Source organism: Mesocricetus auratus, unplaced genomic scaffold (assembly GCF_017639785.1).
Source record: "Mesocricetus auratus isolate SY011 unplaced genomic scaffold, BCM_Maur_2.0 Super-Scaffold_100029, whole genome shotgun sequence".
In the NCBI taxonomy this organism is placed as follows: Eukaryota; Metazoa; Chordata; class Mammalia; order Rodentia; family Cricetidae; genus Mesocricetus; species Mesocricetus auratus.
Window position 1 is genome coordinate 11,231,277 of NW_024429210.1, and position 27,609 is coordinate 11,258,885.

General features: G+C 37.9%; 1 protein-coding gene across 3 annotated transcripts in view; it reads left to right on the forward strand.

The window, feature by feature from the left end:
* Peli1 (pellino E3 ubiquitin protein ligase 1) overlaps nt 1–27,609 on the forward strand; it is a 54,922-nt gene that overhangs the window by 18,585 nt on the left and 8,728 nt on the right. For 2 of the 3 annotated variants that reach the window (XM_040733189.1, XM_040733191.1), the window contains exons 2-3: nt 23,911–24,050; nt 25,950–26,079. In XM_040733189.1, coding sequence (XP_040589123.1) covers nt 23,980–24,050; nt 25,950–26,079 — 201 coding nt within the window. In that variant the 5' untranslated portion in view covers nt 23,911–23,979. Of the gene's footprint in view, nt 1–9,724; nt 9,836–23,910; nt 24,051–25,949; nt 26,080–27,609 lie in introns of those variants that run through there. The other variant, XM_040733190.1, reaches the window with a different exon arrangement.

The window sequence follows — 27,609 nt, forward strand, 5'->3', positions numbered from 1 at the left end:
ATTATTACTTGTTACTTTCTTTTTTCATTGTCAGTTTTTATCCCTTTGTAGGAAAAAAACCAACCCTTTTTATTGATAATATGAGGCATAAAATACGAAGCCCCATGGCTTTGAAAGGAGGACAGACATGGAAAACCCAGAATCATCTGTGAGGAAAATGTTTTCATCTTTCTTGGAACTGAATTCTATGACCTAATATATTTACTCTAAGGAAAATAAACATACTTGAAATAGTTTTTGTATTAGTTAAGACCATTGTAATAGAAAACTCAGCTTACAACAGAATCAAGGGAACCAGAAGCGCATTGATTTGTATAAATTGGAATAGCATCATTCTGCTCTACCCAAGGCTCAAATAAGGTTACCAACACTGTTTCTATTAATTAAAATTTTTTTAGATAATGTGTTTGACTAAAATCTACCCTTACCCCCCACTACTTTTCCCTACCAACTTCACATGTATGTATGTCTCTGCCTCTCTCCGTCTCTGTCTGTCTGTCTGTCTGTCTGTCTGTCTGTCTCTAAAATATCCACTGAGACCATTTATAGGAGCATTCCTGAATCCCTGAAAAAAACTGACTCCCTCCCCCTAGCAGCCATCCATTGTCAGTAGCTCCTCAGACAGGGGTGGGAATTCATGAGCCCCTCCCAATCTGTGTGGGATTTTGGCTGGCTTGATCTTGGCAGGCCTTATACATGAGTCATAGGCACAGTAAGTTCATGCTTACAATGGTCCTATCATGTCTGGAAAATACTGTTTCCCTACAGATACAGCTCTTAAATTCTTTCTGCTCCCTCTTCCATGTACCTTGGCAAGAAAGGGTGTGATATAAATGTCCCATATAGAGCTGAGCACTCCAGCTTCCCATCCTCTGCATATTAACTGGTTGAGGGTTTCTGTGTTAATTGCCATCTACTGCAAAAAGAAAATGCATCTGCCGACACTATAGGCTGTCAAATAAAAAACCCAGGGGGTCTCATACTGCCCTCAGACATAACAGGCTGTTGCTGTTGTTCTGTTACTCTCCAGAAGTTGATGTGAAGACCCTATTGCTGAAGAAATGAGTCCAGGCATGCAGAAACAAGGTAGTACCAACCTGGTAGCTTCATTCCCCACTGGCTAGCTTTCATGGTTTTAAGGTTTCCGTGCATGCTACTAAGGGAGAAAAGTCTTCTGCGAGCTACAGTAGTGACTGACCTGGCAAGATAGATGCAATAGTGCCATAGTCATTATTGGGAGCAACCAGCCACTTTCTGATTTGCGGTAGTGTCAGAGTCGTTATTGGGAGCAACCAACCACCTTCTGATGGGATTTAAAGCCTGCCTCATGAGCCAGGCATAGGGTTACTCCCAAAGTTTGGATGATTTCTTGGAAGTAGGCTTTCTGAGATAGTCCTTATAGATACTTAAATGCTTAGTGTTGGAAATTTTATAGACATTGATGAAGAACACTTTTACTACTACCATAAAAGAAAAATATATTTCATCAAGTGTTAAAAATTCAAGTCTCCAGATACAACCATTTTTTATAGTCATTAAGAACAGTTAGATAAAAACTGTTGTAACTTACTGAGTTGGAAAGAGCCAAATTGATTTAAACAAATAAGATACCTCTATGTTTATGGCATTCTGCACCTAGTATTTTTGCATTGGCAGAACATATAAAAGTTTTCCATTTTTATTTCTTTGCAGAATGTTGTTCTGACTGTAAGTTAATGATTTTTACAATTTATTGCTGTCTAAAAATTTCCCTTGACTTCACATTTTGTTCTAGATGTCTTGGTTTCTTTCCTCCACCCACATAAAGTGAAGCAAGAGTTGAGAAGTGACACTGAATTTGAGAATCCTGGCTTTTTTTCAAAACAAATTAACTTAAAAAAAAAATACGACTGCTTTTTATTGATACAAAAAAAGGGAAGGCTTTCACAAGTGCTCACTAAATATGTGAATAGCCTAATTGATTTCAGTGGAATTAAATAGGAAGCTTTGCTATTTGTCCTTGTAGATTATTGGTTCAGTAAGCATACAATAGTGCGAGATCAACTAATCTGTGATGTGAAGTTAAAAGATCCAAACTCATGGATGCAAATTCATCGGTTCTGTGCAATTTTGTGTCTTTGTTTCTTTCCTTCAGAGAAGGAGGGCAATGTGATAATTAGGATCTTGTATTCTGTTTAGAAAGTAATCAGGCAAACTTATTTAAACTCAATAGTTTGAAGAGTTTCGACAATATTAAAAGACTGCTGAAGATAGTAAGATGCCTGAAATTTAAATTTTAAACATACTATTATATATTTTGCAGTAAAATTCTAGTAAAAAATGCCAAGAATACATAATTAATTCAAAAAGTAGGTAAACATAGATCAAAGTATGCATTTAAAAACTCATTCTAGGCATCACAGTAGCTCAACTAAATCTTTAATTCAGGTTAAAATATAACCTGAATTAGGTTAGGAAAGAATTTGAGAGCCAGTAAGAAAAAAGAATTGACTCTGGTGCTGGAATGATAGGAGAAACAAATAAACCATTATGTTTTCAAATCTGATTGCTTAAAGACTGTTCACTTTTAAGGCCATTATTATATAGCTTAAAACAGGAAGTCACAGAAAAATTCTATGACAAAACTGTTACCTAATTTTGGTAGCTCATAGACGATAAGAGCATTTCACATTCATCTGTCAAAAGTACTGAAACCATGGTAGGCACTGTGGGAATATTTACAGAGCTAGCCTGAATCTTACAATAGCTAGCATGGTTTTTCTGGGCTTTAAATAACACTCTGTCTATGCCCTTGTATCTCAGTTTTGATATAAGTATATTCTTTGATTTGGGAGTGAAGAAAGCTGATTGATATTATTTATCAAATCTTGGTTTGAGCAAAAATTACTAAGAGGAAACTTAATTTAGAATGTACCCTTTTCAGATATCTAGACTATAAATAGTAATTGTAAGTTGTATGAATGAAATTCATGTAATTCATGCCCAAATTATAAGGTAAGGTAGAAAACTTGTTTATAAACAAGAAATAAATATTGCTCTTAAGTGGTTATTCCTAACTGTACAGCTAAAACTGAATTTCACCTTTTAGATGTTACCTGAAGCAAGTCTAGGTCTCCCAGGTTAATGATATTTTCAAGTATAATAACCCCATTACAAGAAAAAGAGCCTTTAGAAGCAAAATTGCATTGACAGAATCAGAGAAGTATTAGGAGGAGTAGACAGGTAGGTAGGTAGGTATGGTTTAAATTTTTTGTTTTGGTTTGGTTTTTTGTTTTGTTTTTTTTTTCCTGTGGGGGCTAGTAAAGCAGGATTTTTCTGTGTAGTCCTGAAATTCACTTTGTACACGAGATTGGCCTTGAACACAAAGATCCACCTACCTACCTCTGCCTCTGAACCTTGTTAAGTGCTAAGATTAAAGGCAGGTACCATCACACCCAACTTAATGAATATAATTTGTAATGCAACAGTATTTCCCAGAAGACATTCCATTTTAAGTCATAGTTGTTATAAACACTGCTGTGATCTTCTCTGCAGTACAGCGGCCCAAGCTTTGTATAGAACCATGCCTCTGAAAAGTTTTCAAGTAAGGTTTTAATGGCTTAGAATTTGATGAATTTGATGCTTTCTTCCCATTCTCCTTTTGTTATTTAATAAACAACAGCAAAACTACTAAGCATGCTTTCAGGAACGAATATACTTTTAAGGGTATATATATTTTTAGGTCTTCGTTGTCAGGATATAAAGGTGAATCAGTAATTGTTTTGCGTGTTGCTTGTGCTTGAACTTTTTCATGTAAGGTTTTATATTTTGTTTTGAAGATTTTAAAATTAATTGTTGATGTTAATTTAGTTTTGTTCCAAACTGCTTCCTCCTTCCCATCTCTGTAAGTTAGCTCATTGATCAATTTTTCCTGGTTCTTAGTACCTAGAATTATGAACTGCCTTTTGTGACTTAGCTTACAGCTTCTGTCATCCATACAGCTTCTATCATCCATTCTGTCTGACTGCACATAGAGCATGCTTTTCATCAGAAGATTCTCTTAATCTGTTTAACCCACTCTAAAGGCAGATTTTTCAGAAAGCTGCTCTCAAAACTGGCAAAAGCCAAAAACCAGTTTGCCACAATCAATAATGAACAGACTAAAAGTTTCAATTTATCGGTGTTTTTTTTTTTTGAGATATTGTTACTTTACATCATTTCTTTTGGTCTTGGTAGCATGATAGGTTTGTTAATTCATGTAGCGTAGAATATGCTTGAATCTAGTCTTCAACTTTTGCCACCTACTTTCTAAATTAGCTAGAGTATTAGCCTAATTTCCTTATCTGTAAAGATTAATTTTAACATAGTACCTGCTATGTATGCATGCTTTCTTTCTAAAACCTTAGCTAAAGGCTTTTGATTGGGTGGCATTCTTTGCTCACAATAGTAGCTGTTGTTGTGGCCCAGATGCATCTTACTGATACTTTTCCGTGTGTGCTTTCTGATCATCTCCAGGCATACAGAAACATGGCCCCTGATTTCTACTTGACTTTCGTTGGTCTAACCAAGTCTTCACTCCAGGGAACTTAATGATTTACCCTTGCCGGAACACACAAAAATGGTTTTTCTTTCCCTGTGTCTTTCCTGTCTTGATGCAGTTGTTTCTTCTACTTCAAAGTGCTTTTCCCCACTTACAAGAATCTAGTCTGTCTCCTAAGGTTCAACTCAAATATCCCTCTTAAAAAATGAAGCTTTCCCTGAAATTTCGTACAGCTAAATCCTAACACTTTCTTTGGTATCATATCGCATTTACTATTAAGGAATGTTGATCTGTGGCTGGGCAAAATGGCTCCATGGATTAAAGTGCTTTCTACTAAGCCTCAGACTTGAGGTCTATCCCCACAACCCACATGCTGGAAGGAAAGAATTGACTCTTCCAAGTTGTTCTTTGACCTCCATGTATGCTCTACACAATAAATAAATTACATAATAAATTGTTTAAATACTGTATGCTTGTACTGAGTTGGCTTGGCCTGATTGATATATACTCTTTCATAACCATGTCAACTTTTTTGCTTTCATTTGAATATTCTTGCAGCTTCTAGTCTTACAGTAAATAGTATTTTTTGGGTTAATAAATGCATTAATGGAAACTCTAGGTGCTACATTTTGTAATTTGGACATTGCTGTAACACCCAGGCTAATTAAAGTGTACAGAGAAGCCAGAATTGTTAATAGAGTTTTTTGGAAAGTGCTAACCTGGATTATTAGAAGACTGTTTTCTTTCTTCCAGTGGTGAATGGTCATCTAGTGTCCTAGAAATACTAGTTATCAGAGGACTTTAACTTTTAGTGATTTAGCCAAATAAGATTATTTGTAAGGTAGATAGGTGGGTAAGTAGTTGATAGATCTGTTGTTTGTTCTTTGGATTTAATACGAGATCTATGGTTTGATATCCCTTCCTTGGCAATTCTTCCAAACGCAGGAGTTTGCCTCACTTTCCCTTAATAAACCTACTTTAAAAGAGGGGTGGGGATTAAGTCAAATAATATTGATCATGGTTTTATATTGAGCTATTTATTTGAATATTAAACCTAATTTGATACTATTAATATAGATTGCTTCAGAATTATGTATAATGCTTATGCCACGCAGGAATAAGCTAAAACCCCTGGACTTCCTGATAGTCGCGAGTCTCTTTTAGATCATTCTTGAGTGTATGCACTTGACTTATCTCAGAATAGCCTCAGGATGGGACTGGTCACTAAGTGACTATTAAGTAGAATATTGTCTCACTACTGACCCCCATGAGAAGAGCGGGACATGGTAGGGTTTTTGATTAGCGAATACATCTGGGCATTGGGAGGACTGTTTTAGTTAGGGTTTCTATTGCTCCACAGCAGTACTTATACAGGAAAACATTTAATTGAGGACAGCTTACAGTTTCAGAGGTTTAATCCATTATCATCATGGCAGGAAGCAAGATAGCATGCAGGCAGACTCGATACTAGAGAGGTAGCTGAGAGTTCTACATCTTGATCCTCAGGCAACAGGAAATGAACTGAGTCCCAAGTTGGATACGGCTTGAGTATGAGGCCTCAAAGCCCGCCCCCACAATGTCACACTTCCTCCAACAAGGCCACACCCAATAGTGCCACTTACTATAGGCCAAGCATTCAAATACATGAATCCATGGGGGCCATTCTTATTCAAACCACAAGTGGCATGCCTGGAGAGGGCATGAAAGCTCCCCTGCGTACTCTTACTTTAAATGTCTTGCCCTTCTATTTGACTGTATGTAAGTGATACTATTTTTTTTTCATCCCCCCCCTTTTTTTTTTGAGATAGGCTTCTGAGTTCAAGTCATCTTCCTACTTCAGGCCCCCTAGTAGCTGTCCCTGACTCATATCCTTTATAGTAGACTAGAAAACATACATGAAATACTTTTGTTTTGCCTTGTGAGTTCTTCGGTAAACTTCTAATAAATTATGGAACCCAAGAAAGGGGTAAAAGCCCCTCTCTTTATATCCATAGGTCAGAACTACAATTTGCCTGTTTGTTACAGTATCACTGTATAGGGAAGACAGACCTAGAGCTTGTAATTCTGCTGCCCCAGCTTTCTTCCATGTTGAGGCTACAGTTTGTATTATAATGTCTAGATGACAGAATTGGGAATAGTATTACGAGACTGAGGTCTTTAACTTGTGCTTTGTTGGGTATACATAGTATTAAAATTCACTTAAATTTGTTGAATACCCAGTTATTATCAGGAATTGGTTGATGTCAAACAAAATTAAAGGTTATATAAGATGTCAGCAAAACATGTAATACAAACTCATCTCTGCAATGAAAGCTACATGGAAAAAGATGTAAGATTTAAAATTCCAAGCCAAATTATGAATTTCATGATATTTTTTTACATAAAAAGTAGAATTGAAACCAGGACGTGATGGTGCACACCTATAATCCCAGCACTCAGGGAGGCAGAGGCAGATGAGTCTCTGAGTTTGAGGCCAGCCAGGGCTACACAGAGAAACCCTGTCTTAGAGGGGTGGGGAAAAAAAAAAAAGAAGTAGAATGGGGAAATTCAGCTTCATCTGTGAAAACTTAAACCTATGTTGGTGTTCATATGACTAGTTTCCCTCCATTCTACTGACTCAAGTAGGTGTACAGTATCTAGAATTTAAGTTTATGTAAGATCTAAAGTTGTGTAAGATCAAGTTTTAAATTCCAGGTGAGCGCTGCCAGCATCTTTTATTCTAGTGCTTTATTTGTTAACCTATTCATTCTCACAGCTGTATTGAGGTATAATTTACATACCTTTCAATTTACCTACTTAGAGTATAGTCTTAGTGTAAACTATCATTGAAATTTTAGAACATTTGCATTATGCGAAACAACCCTTTAACCATCATTTCTATTTGCAAGCTTCTATTTGCATTACATACAGAGAGGGAGATACACACACATTCAGACAATCTACTTACCAACCCCTCTTGACTCCCCAGTTCTGGACATTTCATGTAAGTACAATCATACAGAAAATCTGTGCTTTTTGTGACTGACTCCTCTCACTTAGCTAATTGTTCATCTGTGTTGTAGCATATCCAGTACTTTATCTCTTTTCACTGGCTACTAATGCTCCATTATATGAGTGCATACATTTTATTTATTCATAAATTGATAGACACTTGGGTTGTTTTCACTTTGGGACCATTTTGAATATTTCCAACTTGGGGCAATCCTGTAAACATTAATGCAATTTGTATAGACTTAGGTTTTTATTTCTCTTGTGTTTATACTTAGAAATTGAATTGTTTATTCATATGATTACAGTTAATCTTGAGGAAATATGAAAGTATTTTCCCAAAGTGACTGTCCCATTTATTTTCCAACTAGCAGTTTTCACTTTCAGTAGCCTTACCTGGCTTTTATTATCACTGTTGCTATGATTATTGCTGCCCTATAATATATATGGGAAATGACATCTCATGGATTTGATTTCTATTTCTGCATTTTTCTGTATACTCCGAAGAAACAAATGTTTTCACTTTACAATTTATAAATCTGGGTTATTGTAGTATTCTTCAGTTTTAAAGTACTTTATGCATTCAGAGTATAAGCCTTTTATCAGATACATGATTTAAGAATTCCTTTTTCCTATTCTGTGGCTTAGCTGTACCTAAATTTCTTGTGTTTGTTTGAGAAGACTTGCAAGTAAGCAGAGCCCACAAAGTAGTTGTCTGAACTGCTAGTTTAGAGGAACATGCCCTCTGCTGTACAGAACAAACAAAAAGTCCCAGGGCTGAGGAGGTGGCTCAGAGGGTAAAGTGCTTGCTGCACACACATATAACTGAAGTGTCGACCCTAGATGCACATCAAAGCTGGGCATGGCAACACATACTTGTAACTCCAGTGTGGGGGAGGTTGGGGCAGAGGGAGGCAGATTCTTTTTCTCTTGACTGATCCTGTAGCCCTTGAGCCCCAAATAAACACACAAACACTATATTAATTATAAAACTGTTGGCCGGTGACTTGGGATTCTTATTGGCTAACTCTGTCTTAATTATTAACTCATTTCTATTAATCCTAAGTATTTCCACATGGTCTTATCTTACCGGAGAAGAGTCCAGACCTCTAACTCTTTTGGCGACTCATATGGCAACTCCTCTGCCCACGTTTCCCAGAATTCTCCTCATCTCCTAGTCTCACCTATCTCCCTACCTCTCTTGACCATAGTGTTTCATTCATCAAACAATAAGAGAAACATATACACAGAAGGACGTCCCCATCATTGACCTTTGCAAGCACACACCCACCCCTAACCCCTCCATGTCCACATAAAGAAAAAAACAAGTCTCCATGGTGCCTGTCATCAAGGTTTTGTCTAATTTTCCATTTTCCCTTTATGATATAAAATTAAAACAAATTAGGCTGGAAAGGTAGCTTGTCAGCTAAGAATACTCTCTTGCAGAGAACCTGCGTTTGTTTCCCACTAGTCATGGTAGCTCACTCTACTTCCTGAGAATCTGACACCCTCTTCTGGCCTCTTTGGGCACCAGGCATGCAAATAGTACACATACAAACATATACAATAAAAACTAAATCTTTTAAAAAAATGTAACAAATATAGTAAAGAGTAGTAGTGAAGATTTCACTGTCCTGTACATTATAGCTGCTTGTTCGCTGATGGCTTTGTTCTTTATTGTTTGGGATATTGCCTCCAAATAAGTTCTGATATGAGAATCAAGAGTTCTGTTGGTTAGATTCAGTTCTTAACTCTCCAGCCTTCACCAGATTAACTTGAGCTTGTGCATATGCACACAGACTTGTCTCATCCATAAATGAGCAGAGTTGAAAGGAACAAATGGAACAGTATGTTCATTAAAGTTCTTTTCAGCTTCAAAATACAATTTCACTAGTGATTTTTTTTATTATTATTCTTAATCAGGAAGAATTATGCTTTGTTAACAATTTGAATCTATTTTTTCAGACTGGAGTTGCATTGATTTGGCAAGTAAAAACCTGTTCATATCCATGTTAACAAACAAAAATGCCTTGCTGTAGAATGACAGATGCCATCTAAATGAATTGTATTGTGACTAGTTGAGGAACATGACAAAGCATCACCAAGAAGGTGAGACTAAAGGAAGAAATAATTTACACACCTGCTTAGGGTGTGGCTCGAGGTACAGGGACTATAAGGAATGAGCCCTTGACTATAGCCTTGCAAGTATGCATAGGTCATTAGAGAAGCAAGTTCTCAAAGGACACCTGTGTCCAAAGCCAAGGCTACAGCACAAGAAAAAGAACAGTTAAGGAAAGAAACACCTGAAACTGACCTAGAAATTGTGAGGTAAGTGTACCTTGTTTTGGTTAACTTGTGAAGGAACATGATTTTAAAGGCTTTAGGGGCTTAAAAGTTTATCACTGGTCCTTGAGCCCAACTAAAATAATTGTAGTCACAGTGAGGAATGAGACAAGAAAATGGAAGTTCCCATAATCCTAATCTGAGCCAGATATTTAAGCACAGAAGAAAGGTTGTTGGGATTCAGGTCCATTTGCCAACGCTTAGTAACCAATTTCCACCAACCAAGAAGGCTACTTACAGGTTTGGTTATGTTTTGTTTTTGTGTTTGGCTGGCTTTCATAACATTATTAATCAAACATCATTATAAATAAAAGCACATGCCAAAAACAAAAATGTTTTGTTTAAGCAGTCAGAACTTAGACTATGAAAGAAAAGTCTAGAAATTTAATTCTAGCCATTCTCTCTGTTATGGATATGTGTCTTTGGCCTATTCTAAAAACAGCTTGTTGTAATCACTTAGAACATGGATATTTTGTCTTTAGTGTCTTCTCAGAGCTCTTTAAGAAAATGTATTTCCTGAGATCATTTGGTATAAATGTAGCCTGAAATATGTAAGAAATTTTTATACTTTTGTTTCTATTCATAAGTAGAAATGATGACATACTATATAGGCTGTTTGATAAGTTGGTTGCCCTAGGAATGAACAAGAAATATACTTCCAAACATTAAGAGAGTTGATATGTTGGTCCAAAGAGTGACAGGCAGGTCCTTAGGTTTTGTTATGGCATTAGGCATAGACAGCTACAACTACATTCTGTTCGGTATGAGTGTTAAACCTGTCATGTCCGGTTTCTTGAGCAATCCTTAGCCTAGAATAACATGACAAGATAGGGTCCTCAGCTACCAAGATCCTAGAATGTGTTCAGATTGTTTGCAGTGAGTTTTGGGGCCTGAGTAGATTTATGTCACTGTGTCCTAAGTGGTCCTACTGCCAGCAGAAGAAATGTTAAGAAGATTTACTGAAGAGCAGTTTCGGGACATGTTGACACAGTTAATGGAATGCTGGGAAGAATAGATAGAAACTTGTCAGCTCTAAGAGAAGGGTGGCTCATTGTGTGCCAAGGTACTAGTGACTCTAGCAGTACAGTCTGAGATATGCTGGGCATCAGAGCTGTATCCTGTGAGTACATGGTGAGGAAAGGCTTCTCAGATAAACATAGGGTCGTCAAAATTATTTACATGAGTTTTCAAGAAAGATAAAGTATCCGTAGGCAGGATTTTGATTCTAATTAATACCAATAAGGGCACTTAACTGACTTCAGAATCATGTATCATTAGTAATGGTACTGCTATTCATTATAGCATAATTTACGTCTTAAGTTGTTAAATTAATGGATTTTAACATGAGTACCAGCATCAATGTGGGGGCCTTGGTAGAATTAGTAGGACTGGACATTTGGCTACCACTAAACAACTTTATTTTTTTTCTTTTATGCGTGCGAGTGTTTTGTCTGCATGTATGACTGCACCACATGCATGCCTGGTGTCCTCAGAAGTCAGAGCAGGGTATTAAATACCCTGGAACTGAGTTATTATCAGTTGAGAATATGATTAAATGTTTCATATGATTAAATGAACTTTAAGTCCAGGGTAATATACTATGTGATCAGATTTTGGGGTGTGGGGATCAGCTTCATAGTACTTAATGGATACTTTATATGTATGAATTTTATTTTGTTTTTTTATGGAGTCTTTATATAAATATATAATATATATGAATTATATTAAATCTATTAAAATAGTCTGTTTTACTATCGTGAACTAATAATTGGATACCTTAGTTATAGTTTTACCATTTATGGAGCAGGTGATTTGAGCGGCTTTTTAAGACGGGGGATACTTTTCTTTTGAAGGGCCTTATTCTAGGATTTGCTGTTAAGCCTGTGTTAAAAATTCTTCCCTGCTTCCTCTTCCGATTCTTCTCTTTTGGGACACATACTGTCTTAGAGAGGAGGTAGAGGAGAAGAGAGTTCTCAACTTAGCCAATGGAAGCTCAGCTTGTGTAGAATGTTTACTTACTTTGCGTGAGGCAGGCCCGCCCACACACATTCTGGGGCGTTTCAATGAAAGAACATGGAGCAGACGGCAGGCCTGCAGCCTGAGGCTCCCAGCGCCGCGGAGCATCGCACATACTTCATACTGTCTTGATTGACCCTCTGGTGACAAGGTGGGCTGGTGTGTGCTGATAGCGACGGCATACAAAGGTGGGTGCTCTGTGACTTTGGGGAAGGGTAACCCTGCAAAAGTTAATAATCGGAGGTGTAATCAGACTGCTTTCATTTTGCATTTTTTCATATTTAGCTTTAGAATTGTGTTGTATATGATTAGATTTCCTTCTGTCTTAGGCAAAGATTGGATAAATCTTAAATCCAAAGTTTCTGTGTTCTTAGGATTTAACTGTTAAACTCCTAACAACAGGTGTTTATGGCCTGTTGATTTTACACCAACAGAATATGCAAAGCTACGTTCTTCGGTTTTTACATGTTGTAGAACCTAATGTTATTAATATGTTTTCCTTTTGAGTTTGAGGACTATGTTGCTTTCTGAAGAAAATGTCGTAGCTAGAAAGGCGCTGCTGTCATTGTACATTGGTTAGCTGCGCTTTACAGGGATTGTAAGTAGTGTTTCTACTAGAATATTTTAATTGTTCTTATGATTAGGGTGAGAAGAGATTGATTATTAATTGTATGGAATCTTTCCACTAAAAAGTAGCATTCATCATTTCCCAGCAGTGTTCTGTTTTTACCCAAAGAAAAAAGAATTGAAAAAGGGTTTTATAATCAAAAGAAATTAGATCTGATGTAGATATTGGTATATATGATAATTTTTTCCAGTTTTCTAGCATGTGAAGAAGTAATCTCTTGTGCATTAAAAAATGACCTTGACAGAAATTGGAAAATTGATCATAATTTAGTTATTTGGGATCTTCGTAAGGTGATAATGTAACAATAACCAGGTGAAAGAAAAAAGGAAATTCACCTAAATCACCTAGATATATGTATTTATTTTCCTAATGAAGAAGGTTAAATAGGAATATTACACTAAGTAATTTAAAATATTCACTTTGCTTAAAAAAATGTTCTTAACATCCCACACAGTGTCTCTAAATTGCCGTTAAAAGTTTCTGGAGGACACAGCATGATTTGCTAGAGAAAGATCACCTGCTACTCCTGAGCACTTTGCAAGAACCAAGAGGGAAATGAAGCTATAGGATTAAACTGTCATTGTTGAGAGTAGCAATAATTGTATTAGTAATGGCTTCTTTGTATTGAGCACTACCTTCTCTGAAAAAAAGTTATTTCATTTGTAGTTAGAAATTCAACTAAAATTTTCTTATCCTTTTTGAATGAAGCTTACTAAGACATTTTGAAAAAAACAAATGCCTAAAAAGTTAACTTCTATAAGAATAGTAAAACAATGTGCACATTCAACTGATTTTCCTCTATTGAAAAAAATCAAACGTGTGTGTGTGTATGTGTGTATCATTAAATCTTAAAACTAATTGTAGAAGATTTTGAGATTTAAAATTTTTGTCTATACATTATGGTTTTAATCATTACATATTAAGAGTATTAGAAAACTAGAACTTTTATATGGTATCAAAGTTATCTACAAAGAGTTAATTATAAACATTAGCTTAGGTACACAGCTAAATCTGAGAAAATGGTTAGATCTTAAGTGATGGGGCAGTACCATCATAAGTCAACCAAGTATTTATTAAGCCCTACTCAGTATTCATCATTAAATATTTAGTAGGCTTTAATAAGTATTTGTTTTTTACCTTTCATTGTCATTGTAAATCACTGTTTGAACTCTTATAGTTGAAAAAAGTTTACTGTATTTTTCATCCAATACATTTTGATCATGTTTTTCCTCCCATATCCTTCCCACCTCCTTACCCATCCAACTTTGTGCGTGTGCACTCTCTTTAAATAAATACCACAAATTGAAAATCAAAACAAACCAAAAGCCAGTAAGAAAAAAAAAATAATGCCCAAACAAAAAGCCCATAGACAAACAAAAAATCAGAGAATTTATTGGCCAACTACTCCTACCCACAAGGCCTGCCCTGGAGTGTGATTGATGTAGCCAATGACAGTCCATTGGAGAAAATGATTTTTCCCTTTGCTAGCAGGTATCGGTTGCAGATAGCTTCTTGGTTAGGGTTGGGACCCCATGTCTACTTTCCCTCTCACAGCTGAGGCCCTGTCTGGCTTGAACCTATACAGACCCTGTGTATGCTGCCATAGTCCCTGTGAATTCGTTTGTTCCTATTGTGTCTTGAAGACAGTTTCCTTGGACTCATCTTTTGGCCCTGGTTCTTACACTCTTTCTGTCTCCTCCACACAGATCCCTGAACCTGGGGGGGGGGGGTTAATGAAGACATCCCATTTAGGTCTAAGAGTTCCAGAGTGTCCCACTCTCTACACATTGTCTGGTTATGGGTGCCTGTGTTATTTCCCATCTACTGCAAGAAGCAGCTTCTCTGGTGAGAGCTGAGCAAGGCACTGATCTATGGATACAGCAATATGTCATTAAAAGTCATTTTATTGCTATCTTCTTTTAACAGAATAGTAGTAGTAGGTTTCTGCTTGGCTTATGACCGATCGAGTCTCAGGTATTTGGGTACTTCAGCAGTGTCAGGCATGGGTTCCATCTCAGCATTGGGTCTTAAATCCAATCAAAAAGTGATTGGTTACTCCCATAACACCATTGTATCAGTTTATCTTGCAGACAGATCTCTGTTGTAGGCTACAGGTTTGTAGCTGGGTAATGGGTAGATTGCCTTTCTCCTCTGGTAGCTTTCAGAGTACCTTCTAACACCAAATGCTAGTCATCAGTAGGGATGAAGCTTCTCATTAGGCTCAACCTCCGTGTTCAGTGACATAAATTAGTGTTGTCTTTAGCAATAGGGCCTCACCTCAGGTTGTGGGGAGCAACCAGTGGCCTTGGCAATAGCCTGTGATGTTTGAGAGAGTCCTTTTGGATAATGACTCAAGATGTAACCCATTTTTGGCACTGGTGGTTTTACCTGGTGGCATAAGATGTCTAGTTGGGGTGTTGTCTCCCATGTTATGGTGACTCTATTTAGATTCCTTTCATACATGTATATATTTTAGGAAGCTTCTACTGTATGGTTTTTCCAAAGGTTTTTAGTGTTAGTTGTCCCTCCCCATATACTCTCCTTTTCCCTGCTTTCCCATCTCCACCCCTGTTTAATGCTCCTATTCTGTTTTCCCCTTTATCGCTCCATAACACTGTATTCTATTTCCCCTTCCCTGGAATGCCCTTTCCTCCTGTCTTATGCTAGGTACCTAATCTCTGTGGTTTTGTTTTTGTTTTTTCAAGACAGGGTTTCTCTGTGTAGCTTTGTAGACCAGGCTGGCCTGGAATTCACAGTGATCCGCCTGCCTCTGGCTCCCCAGTGCTAGGATTAAAGGTAGGAACCATCAACTCTCGGCTCCTCTGTGGTTTTTCTAATTATAGCCACACATCTAAGATTTAAAAAGCTGACATCTACATATAAGAAAAAACATGCAATATTTGTCTTTTGGGATCAGAATGTTTTTTAGCTCCACCCATTTATCTGTGAATTTCATTTTTCTTAACAGCTGAATAATATTCCAGTTGGAATAATTTTATGATAATCCAAACTCTATGGCTTTTAGTTATTGGTAATTTTACTGAGGCTCAAATTTGAATCAGGTCCTGTATAAAGTTGCCTTGTGAGAAGAGGAAAGTGTATTTGATGAGTGAGTCCAGCACATGGCCAAGCGTTGATGAAATCTTACTGCAAAGTTTCACTGGCCCTTGAATTCATTTTTTAAATGCCTTGTATTTAAGAAACTTACTTTTTTGTTTTCTATTTCAAAATAGTTTAGAAAATAATAGACTCATTCGTATACCCTTCCAAAACCTCTAATGTTAGCAACTCCTACAACCAGATGTATGTGTCAAAACCAGGAACTTGATGTTGGTGCAGTACTATTTGCTCAGCTAAACAGCACTGTTTCACCAGTCTTTCCACAGCACGTCTCTCCTGGCACAGGATTCAACTCATGATCCCATGGTGCATATTCTTGTGGCATCTTAATAGTCTCCAATCCCTGACACTTCTTTCTTTCGTTTTGTGACTTTCGGTTATTTTGTAGGTTTGTCAGCTCGGGTTTCCTTGTTGGTTTCTTGTAGTTGGATTGAGGTTCTTTACAACATACCTCATTGCATCATCATGATGAGTGATGACAAAATGTCTTTTTATGGGCAGTGTCAAACTTGGTCATTTGGTTCATGGAATAACTACTGGTTTCTCCCTCCTTGTACTTAGTACTTTCCCCTGTGTAATTAGTAAAGGATGTCACATTTTGACTCTGCTGTTGCCTTTTTTTTTTTATTATGTGGCATGCTTGCTTTGTTGAGCAGCTTACATACATACATTGAGAGTGCCTGATAAATATTTTATGTACTTCACAGTATCCTTTAAGGTTTCACAGTCTAGTTGAGAAGACAATTGATTCATCAGCACTGTTGCTGAAGATGGAGAGCAATTAAGCATATCATAGGGAATTTTTATTGAGGAATTAGAACAGAAGATGCATTTTACATTTGTCTACTCTTTTATGTATGATGGGGGCATGTTTGTAAAGGATAATTTGTAAGTCGATTCTCTCCTTATACATTTAAGTAGGTTTCAGGGATTGAACTCTGGTTGCCAGGCCTGCGCCATAAGCACCTTTATCTGCTGAGTCATCTCACCAACCCTAACTTTCTTATTGTTAGCATATCTTTGTGCAAAACAATGGGTTTTGTTATGGCATTTCATACATGTATAATCATGTTCTGTGCTCATATCTACGCCTTCCCATATCCTCTTCTCCATCTTTTCCCCAATAGTACCCCTTCTACTTTTTTTGTAAAGATTTACTTATTATGCATACAGTGTTCTTCCTGCATGTATTCCTGCAGGCCCAGAAGAGGGCACCAGATCTCATTACAGATGGTTGTGAGCCACCATGTGGCTGCTGGGAATCAAGCTCAGGACCTCTGGAAGAGCGACAGTGCTCTTAACCTCTGAGCCATCTCTCTAGTCCTCCCTTCTACTTTCACATTTGTATGTTTTTAATCTAGGTTCCATAAATGAGAGAGAGGGAGGCTTATTTCATGTAACATGCTCTCCAGAGTCATCCATTATCCTGTAGATGATATCACTTCATTCTTCATTATAACTGAGAGAAACTGCATTGTGCCTATGTAATATTTTCCTTATTTCTCTGTTCACTTACATAATTTGGATGTTGTTGCTTTTCTAAGCAAATGTATGTAATTTTGTTCAGTGTTTTAATAAGACTATATTCTATTTCTAGGAGTAATTTAACTGCTCAGCATTATCATTTAGTAGTACTTTCTATCATGGCCCATTTAAAATTAATATTCCTTACTCCTAGAAGTACAGCAATGACCATTACTTGGTATTCCGCTTTTTAAATTTCTTAAGTTGATAATGGGTTGAAGTAGTTGGGAAGAAATCCATTTTACTCCTTTTCCCCAAGTTGGAATTTTATTACTGGTACAGTAAAACTCAACTTTAAGCAATTGATCACTTTACTGAGAAAATTCAAACGATGATTTCTTGTAGAAATTTATTCTTTAGATTGTGCCTGGTAGGACAATGGAACCAGTTACATGGGCTCTTGTGTGTGCTCTTGTAGTGTAGAGTTGGGATGTTTCTGGCTTAATGCTTAAATTACTTTCCAAGCATAACCCCCTCGTGTCCTTCAGTACATCATATTTCAGCAGTTGACAGTGATGAAATGTGAGCAGTCACTCGTTGTTCTTACCTATAAATTGAGCGTCGTAATAGCTACTGTGAAGTCTAAATCTCATACATGTAAAACACTTAGAACAGTTGTTGGCACAGAGACAGAACCCACTATCAGCCATTATGAAGGGTGGCGGTGGAGAGCTAGTGGTGTTGTATGTTGACTTAGGAGCTAGAATTCCCTGTACTTTTCCTATGCTTGTGTTCTGAATAGCTGCTAAGTCCCACCGAACTTGCTGCTTTCTATAAAATTTTGTTACTTTAATAGTTATTAGGGGAATTTCCAACTTGCTTTTTAGAAACATAAACTCACTTCAGCAGTTTAGGTAATCTAAAATTGTTGAATACAGGCTAAAAATGGACAGAGGACAATAAACATATTTGAGTTGCGAGTTTGAAAAATACTTATTCCAGTAACAAGGAAAACTGGTTTGGGGTCAGTGTGGTGAGCATTTAAACAGACCCTGCTCCCCCAAGTCAGGAAGACTGTCTTGCAGTTTCTTCTTGACTTGAACTTTCTTCTTGAGCTGTCTGGACTCGTTTTCTAATACATGTTTTTTCTTTCTCATGCTACCAAAAAAATTGCTTTTGTGTGATACCCTGCTTCTCCCTTGGATTCCTTTCTTCCCTCCATTGTTTAAAAAATACAAAGCCCATTTCATTTACTAAAGTTCTTACTGGTGGTCACTACCAGGAAATAGGGTTGACAAATACACTGAACATTGAGGAAGTGACAGAGGTTCAGATGGACTCAAAAAGCACTAGTACGGTTGTATGTCTATCATAAGTTCACACTGAATTGTAAGTGTTTGCGTTGTTTTATACAGTGTGTATTCTAGTGACACCATAATGGGGTGTCTTGGTTCTCAGGTGAGAACTAGCTCATCCAATCTTACCTCATAGCCTTCCCTCTGGGAACTCCCCACCCGCATCTCAACTTATAAAATGGGAATGACTGCTCTTGTATAGTTGTGGTAGAAATTAGCCAAGTGGATGTATCCTGAGTTATGTGTAGATTTTAGTCCGTCTCTTCCAGAGCTGTTTGAACATAGATGACCCATCGCCTTGCTGACCTTCTCAGTTTCTTTCCTAGAAAATAGAAATTAGTAAGATTTTCATATTCTTTTCAGAGAGCTGTTTTAAGGGCACAAATGAAATGATGTTATGTGAAAGCATTTTGTTCATTAGTACTCTGTGCAGATGCAAGATAGACCTTAACTCATAGCTGACTCAAATTGATATTCTTTTTACTTAAAAGGATTTTCTTGTTTTTAACAGAGTTTGCTTCTAATTTTTACAAATGTGAATCTAGTCCAGAGCGCTCCTCCTCATCTGCCTGAAACATTTTCCTTGAACTCATTTTGTGGTCACTGAACTCCACTTCCTTTGCTTCAGACCCTTGAAGAGGCATTGTCAAAATGTTCTAAATGCATAGGAGTGATGATTAACTCCTGTCAAGACAAAAGATTTTCCCATTCTCACTCAGCCATCAGCTCTAGTCAAACATCGAAACACAGCTACCTTCAAAACCATTCCCTTTGTTAGCACAAGACTTAATATAAAAACTTTAAGAATGGTGGTTATCTCTGTGTTAATAAGCAGGTATCTCTAATACCTTTCTGTGCTCTAAATAATACACCAAAATAGGGAGATTTCCCTTGTTAGGATAAATTCTCTTATTCCCAGTTCAAGATTTGAGAGGAATCCTCATGTGGATGAAGTGGAATGTGGGATTTGGTTGGTGTTTGTTTTCTGTGTTTTGGCACTCATGCAACCCAGTCTAGCTCCCAACTAGTCATCCCTCTACCCTTCACCACCATGCCCAGAATCATACAGATTTTTTGATTATCATAATTATGTTCATTACTGACCTCTAGGGCCTGGCAACTACAGTATCAATGTGTTGGTGGTACCGAGGCTGAAAAACCCTAGTTGAGAGGAAATAAATGACATCTTTAAAATGTTAGTTGCTTTCCTGTCAGGATGCAGTAAGTGAGCCTTGTGATGAGAAGAGTCTCAGCATGTCGGTTGGCTGATCTAGAAGGGTGCATGGTGGTGCCCTTTGTTTTGGGAAGGGACTGTGGACTTTCTTTCCCTCTATTGCTAAAATAAGCTGAAAAGGCAGAGGTGCCAACTTCCTCTCGTGTAAAAGCTGCTTGCTGACCCTGACACAAGAGCAGTGATTGAAGGTGCACCTTTCTCCATCAGCTACACTCGTTTCCTTAGACGCTCCACCACACGTCTCCCTAAGTGTTCCTTGTGAGCCATCTTGCTGGGTTCACGCAGTGGAGCACTAGTGAAGAATAGAAATCTGCCCCATCAGAGGCAATATATTCAACCCACAATCTTTCATTATAAAGAATTGCCATGTTTTCATGTTTTAAAGCTTTCTTTGTCTCAGCACCACTTTACTGCCTACCTATTTGCCTGCTGAAATAGAAGTGATCAAAAAAACTGAAAACAGCCACGCTTGTTTTGTTCCTGGCTTAGTATTTGTCCTACTTCTCTTTCAGAACAGGGATTTGTAGCTGTTTAGTAGGTGATAAGCAAAGGGTTGTACCCAATGTAAATGGGGGGAAAGAACTGTAATATTAAAGGACAAAGATCTTTTTTCCAGTTTCCCTTCTTTAGGAAAAAAAAGTCTGTCTTTGGGAAGACTTAATAGGAAAGCAAATGTCCTTTATTGCATTTTATAGAACAAATGGCTACAGACTTTTAGCAGTCAAACTATAATATATTTTATGGCTTTATTTTCATTTTCTCCCAACCACACCCAAAAAATGATACCATGCTAGAAAATGAGGCTTGGGGGTGGGGTAATTTTCTCGGGAAGGTTAGTTCCTCACATTGAGAGCAACATGCATAATTTCCAACAGTTAAGCAGAGCTCAGTACAGCAGCAAAGAGCTTTATTATCTTAGCAAGATTCCTAACATTGTTTTCCTGACTTGGAATTAATGATGCTGTTTCAAAATCTTAGTGCTAGATTATATTGGGATAGGACTGCATACATGGTGTCAGCTCTGCTAACATAATGGTAACAAGTAGAACCTATAACTGAGACATTCAGACATTTTTGTATGTGTATCCATTTCAGATCCTCAAATGTATATATAGCTCAGGACTTACTCAGGTTTAAGAATACATAGAGAATATTTGAAGGAAGTGGATACAAAAATACTGTCTAGCAACTGGGCTTGTGTTAAAAAATGCTGACCCATTACATAGACAATGGCCTTCATGTAAAGATTACAGCAACTTCTATTACAACCATCGCTCAATATGTGAGAATGCAGGGAAAGAGAAATAGCTGCAGTGCCATGTTTTATTTGTGGCTTAATAATGCTAATGCCATGTCAATTGGCTATATTTCAGAAAACTTAATCTTGGATCATTTAAGTATGTAAATAGCTGATGGTACTGAATTGTTTTGGGCTTTGGAACATTAGAGATAGGAATAGAAGTTGAGTTTGAGCTTATTCCTGTGACTGCAGCTTTACTGTCACTGGTAAAAAAAAAAAATTTCAAAATCAGGACTTCTAATGGGTCAAAAGCAGATTAAGAATATCTCTGATTGAGGAAAATAATCTTGTTTTCCCAGATAATTTGTCCAATGATCCTAAAAAATATATAAAGTGGGAGACATATGCTAAACTTGCTTTTATTCCTGAATTCCTTGTCTAAGCTAAAACGTGTTGATTTGCTGTATAGACTGTAAGACCAGTGGTTCTCAACCTGTGGATCTTGACCCCTTGCATATCAGATGTTTATATTACAATTCATAACAGTAGCAAACATAACAGTTATGAAGTAGAAACAAAAATAATGTCATGGTCGGGTGTCACCACAGCATAAGAAACTGTATTAAAAGGTCACAACAGCATTAGGAAGGTTGAGAACCACTGCTATAGACTTTTCCTGAATAATATAGTGCATATACGTTACTTGTAAATTCTCAGACCAGATGGCTGCTTATAATTGTTCCAGCTCCAAAATTCCCTTCATTCCACTTTAGTCCTTTCATTTTTAGAGATAGAGAAAACAGATTGCTTTGTTTAAAGAGCTGCAACTAGAACACAGGCTAACACTTGCTAGCTCTGTGACACACTAATGTCAGTCAAATATGGGCATTCAAATAATGGTTTCAGACTTCAGGAGTAGCCATGCTTTACTAATACCATAACTTGGAAAATATAAAAGGAGAGGTGGTTTTATTTTTTAACTTACCTGTAGTTTTGCTACTGTGTTAGCTGTTCTTTCTGTTGAAAGAACTCCCTCTAGTCATTCCTTTATGATGTGGCACTGGCAGATTCTTCTTCAGTTTTTCTCACTGAGAATGTCTTGATTATTTCCCTCTGATTCTATTGGATACAGATTTTTCTGTTGATATTTCTTACTATACCTACAAACAGCATTTTATAGGCTAAACAGGCTGCTTTAAATAAATAATTTTTTAAAATATATTAAGCCACTTGTTATGGATCGTGTGGTTTCTGGTGACCCGCACACTGTCATTCTAATAAGCTTCTTCACTGTAGATAAAATAGTTTCTTTTTGTTTGTTTTAAGGGTTTTTTTCTTGACTTCAGGCTTTAGAACTTTTACCTTGGTGTGGGTATGTGGGTTATCTTGAGACAGGATTGTTTAGTATCTGGAATCCATAGTTTTATTTCTGGCCCAAATCTGTTGTGTCTTCAGACAATGAATGCATCTTTGAGTTTTGGGTTAGGTCTGTACTTTTTCTTCTTGAGCTCCAGTGACACAAATGTCAGACCTTTTGCTGTAGTCCGCAGACCCAGAAGGCACTGTCCTGCTCTTGTCCAGCCTGCCTAATAAGCTTCTCTATTGTGATTTAATGTGTTTCTTGGCTCAAAGAGTTCCACTTTGTACCTTCTGTCTGTTCGCTGAGAGTTAGTACTTTATCCCCACTGTCCCAGATGTGCCTGTAACTGCTTATTGGAGCATTTTATCATGGCTGCCTGTAACTCTTGTAAGTCTTGGGTTTGTCATCTCAGTTTTGTCATCTGTTGGCAACCTCTTCTAATTTTTAAATCTTCTGGTTCTTGATATGTTGGAGTGATGTATTGAAACCTGGCTATTTTCAAATGGTGTTTTGAAACTGTATATCATCTAAACCTTCTGTTTGTACCGCCCTTTCCTGGCACTGCTTTGTCAGGGTGGTGGGTGCCTTCCTGTTACTGACAGCAGATATAGTCTAGGTTCCTTACTCAGCCTCTGTTGGCAGGTGAGGGAAGGACCCTTCTTACTTCTGAGTGCTTCTGAGCTTCATGTAGTCTCCACCGCTGTCGCTGGGAGTGAGTGAGAGTGTGCTTGTCCACTATAGTAAGTGTTGTCTTCCTAAGCCTGCATTAACACTGTCCTCCAGGACTTTCTGTGTCTTTCTGTGGTTACAGTGGTTGTCAAGGCTCTACACTGAGCACTGGCTGGTGAGAATGGGGCAGTTTCAGTAGTGTTTGGCTGCAGTAGACCAGCTATGGTCAAAGCTTTCTATCTTACTAAGCTGCCACTTTATTGTGCCTTTAAACAGGAAACACTTTTACTTGTTTTGTCTATACTAGTTCATATTTCCAGGCTGCTGACTTCATCGGTCCCACATCTGGCATAGATTACCCAAAGAGAGCACAGGGAATTCACTATTGTATTGCTGCTTGGATCCCCAAGTCCCTGTTGTTCTGCCTTTCTCAGCTTCTCAAATCTTCTTAGACAGATGATAGATGATAGATAGATAGATAGATAGATAGATAGATAGATAGATAGATAGATAGATGACAGACAGACAGACAGACAGATGGTAGATTTTTTTAATCATGTGCCTGCATTGCCATGGTGTGCGTGTGGAGGTCAAAGGACATTTTGCAGCAGTTGCTTCTTTCCCTTCACCATATGGGGTCCCAGATCAAACTCAGGTCCTTCAGCCTTTCTGGCAAGCACCTCTAAGCAGAGCCTCACACGATCCCCTCCCTTAAATGTTATTATATCCAGGGTCTTTAATTATACTTTGTAGAAATAACAGGGAAATGTGCAAGTACTTTCTGTAAAGTGGTGGGCAGCCAGATGTACATTTGATCTGTCTGTGTCAAATAGAGAACCATTATCAGGGGAAACATTACATGCTGTGTATTTCATATGATTTGCGTAATGGTCTCACAAAGACTGCTGGAAATAATGTCTTTATTTAAACTGGAATCATTGTTCTTGTTATTAACAAAAGCTATTTCTCTTTAGGAAATAATGCAAAAGGTGTCTCAAGGCTCCTGACCAGTGAACAAAGATTTGAGAAAGACAGCCAAGCTCATGTTTTCTCCTGATCAAGAAAACCATCCTTCCAAAGCCCCAGTGAAATATGGTGAACTCATTGTCTTAGGGTAAGAGACATAAAACAACATGATGTGGTCTCTAGGTTAGAACTGTTGTTAATTTGTGTGTAAGAATTCATGCCTTAACACTTGCAGAAGAATATAGAGCTAATACTGTTTGATAGCAGTGTAAGAAATTCCTAATGCCCATGTTTATGCCGCTTTTGTAAGTTGAGTTATGAATAAGAGGCTAGGGAGATGGCTCAGAGACTAACGGTCACAGTGCTTGCTGCTCTTAACTCCCAGTGAGTCTGAGCTCAGTTCCCAGCAGCCCCTCCAGGAAGCTCATGGTGGCTGCGACTACAGACCCAAAGGATCCAGCACCCTCTCCTGGCCTGCAAGCTGCCACACAATAAATAACATCTGTCATTCAAGTACCGAGTAAACTTTACCTTGTCCTACCCTAGAGAAGGAATTTGCATTTTCTGTCCTATCCTTCCCTGCTTGAGGTCATTTGTGTACCTTAGTACGTATTTGTTTGTCCTTTTGCCTTCTGGGTAGTGTAAGCTTGTGCATAAGGACCAGGTTTATAGACCTACGGGAGCAATCAAATAACTCAAGCACAGCATATAAGTATCCATTTGCATCACAGTTATCTTATTCATTTATCTCCCAGAAAGGCAATCTGAAGAGAGAATAGGTGATTCTATTATTTCAGTTATTTTAATCTAAACTTGGAATGACTGCAAAATGCAAGTACAGTGTGTTAACTAAGAAGTTGAGAAACTGAAAATTATGAAATTTCCTGCCCACCTGGTACTTATTTTTTTCCCTAAATATCTGGTGCTCTACACTTTGTACTGTCTTTGAGAGTCAGACTGGTATAGCTTCTTGTTTATCTATGACTTTTTAAACTTAGCATCTGTAGGTGCTTTGCCTGCATGTGTGTCTGTGCACCATACGCATGCCCGATGTCACAGAGGCAGCTTTGGTTCCCTGGGACTGGAGTTACAGAAAGTTGTGAGCACTGTGTGAGTGATGTGATTTGAACCTGGGCTCTCCGGGAAAGTAACCAGTGCTCTTAACTGCCCAACAACCTCACAACTCCTGTCTATAGCTTCTGACTGGAGGTCCATTGTTTCTTCCAACAGTGCTAGTGAGATTGCCCAGAACAAGTCAGCTGCACTGGCCAAACCCAAAGCAAACTTATGTGGGATGTGCTGGCACATGCCAGTCACCCAGCATAAATTTCATTATAGTAACCACAGCATTACAACTTTGGCTAGACTTTTAGAAAATGGATTGCTTTAGGGCTGTTTAATATACCAGATTTGTTTGTTTGTTTTTTAGTATAGTATTAAAATGAATTCAGTAGTGCCTGATTGTGGTACATACCCAGATATGTTTATTTTTCATTTTTTCCAAGTTGTTTTATTTATGTTTCTTACTTGCTTGCTCTTGAGGTTTACATGTGTTATAGAGAAATGATTGGAAGATTGAAGCAGCAGAAGTAGGCTTAAGCACTAATTGGGAAAACTCAGTTGAACAGGAGATGGCAACACATTACTGTTCTATTCGGGTAGCTAGGACTTAAGACACTTCCTTACTGCAAAAGTTCGGCTTTCAAAGTGTTGGGTTCACAATTAGAGTTTCTGTTTCAATTAATGCTGTAAAATGTTTACCTTAAAAAGTATAGTCATAAGGAATCTGATACCCATTACTCAGTTCTTGCTTTTATGGGTAACTCAGAGTGATGTATGATACTTCTCTGTGGCTCAAAACATAGCCAGAAAGAGTCTCATTTTGTTTCACACCCAAGCAGGTAGACTGAAGATCAGCAGTTGCTAGAAGGGAATTTGAGGTAATTAATTGAAAATTAAACACACATGTAAGACAAACTATAACCTTTGTTTTATGGTTGTGTAATCCTTAAAAGAGATCAACTAAACTGCTTTTCTTTCCTGCCAGGTATAATGGGTCTCTCCCAAACGGCGATAGAGGAAGGAGGAAAAGTAGGTTTGCTTTGTTTAAAAGACCTAAGGCAAATGGGGTGAAGCCCAGCACTGTGCATATTGCATGTACCCCTCAGGCTGCCAAGGTAAGATAAATTTCTAAAGAAGTTAATTGGAAAATTGAACTATTCTTATGTGTGGTCTGTATTCTCTAGTGCTTTGCATTTCTGTTTCATATTTCTCCTTTTGTTTAGATTGAGGAAGAGACTTTGGAAACATGCCATTTGAAAGTCTGTCGAATGGAACCCCCCACCCCAACTGCCCCTTGTGACAGGGGCAGGTAGAAATTAGAAGAAACTGTTTCCAGTCTAAGCTCCATGGGTCCTCTGGTTTTGATTTGGTTTTTGGCCTATGCCCTTCATAGATTCTGCCCAGGCCCTTGCTCACAGTGGACCCAAGCAGCCACTGACAGAATGAAAACAGTGGAAGGCGTGTTCTCAGCCAGACCTAACGTTCCCACCCTCCAGGCCTTGTTCATCCTCCCAGCCCTTTTATTTCCTCACCAAGAGTTTTAGAGTTAAGACTCTTGTGCCTTTTTAGACTGATGAAAGTGGAGAAAGATTTGAGTCTTCTTTTTGCCTTGGAATTCCTCTCTTTCCAGTTTATAAAACAAACTGAATTCAGTAATGTGGTATCCGGATAAAAACCATTACAGAGTTCCTTGACTTGTAGAGGTATCAGGAACTAAGTAGCCCTAGGGTGCGCATGAGCGTTAGAGAATCTGTGCTTTAAAGTGTGGTTAAATAAATGAGATGCATTACAGTTGGGATATGCTGCTTGTTTTAGGTGTCTGGTCCCTGAAGTTATCTATATTTCAGCCTTGTTTTATATCCAGCTTGAATATCACTCCTTCATCTGGCCTCTCCTTGCTCACTGTGTGAGAGCTGATGAATGTGTGGGAGGGCTGTCTGCCCACGGGGTTCTTTCCCTCTTGCTCTTTTGTAGAGAAGGAGTGTGGAGAGTAGATGGTGGCAGCTCGTTCTGAGCTACTCCTTGTGATGCTTGCCCATGGAAGTATATCAGAATTTGGAATATACCAGTTCTTCATTTTGAGGACTGTTCACGTGTTACAAGATATTTAAGTCCTTGGTTCCATGTGCACTGAAAGTCATTTAATCACTAACATCATTGTGACAGCCAAAAGCATTTAAATATTTTCAGATGCCTCTTAGCTGTATAATACCTCTGGTTGAGGGACCAGTGTCAAGAGAAATGCATATAATCTACTTTCTCATTTTGTGTATGTGCACACATGTGTGAATTTGCAAACATGTCTGCGTGCCTGTGAAGGCCAGAGGTCAACATCTGGTGGCTTCCTCAGTCATTCCCCATTTTGGTTTTTGAGTCAGTGTCTCACTGAACCTGGAGGCCTTTAATCAATGGGCTGGCTGGCCAGTGAGCTTGAGGTGTCCTCCTGTCTCTGCCCCTAGCACTGAGATATCTCCCAGCCCTACTTTCTCAATTTTTTATATTATCTTGCCTTTCTTGTTTTCATTGTTATCTCCTTTTTAAACAACAAAAATCTCAGGGATTGAAAATTGATGAGTGTCAATTTTTAAAATTTCTGATATATCATGAAGAAAATTTAACTTTTATAAATGTCTGGCAGTCATCTA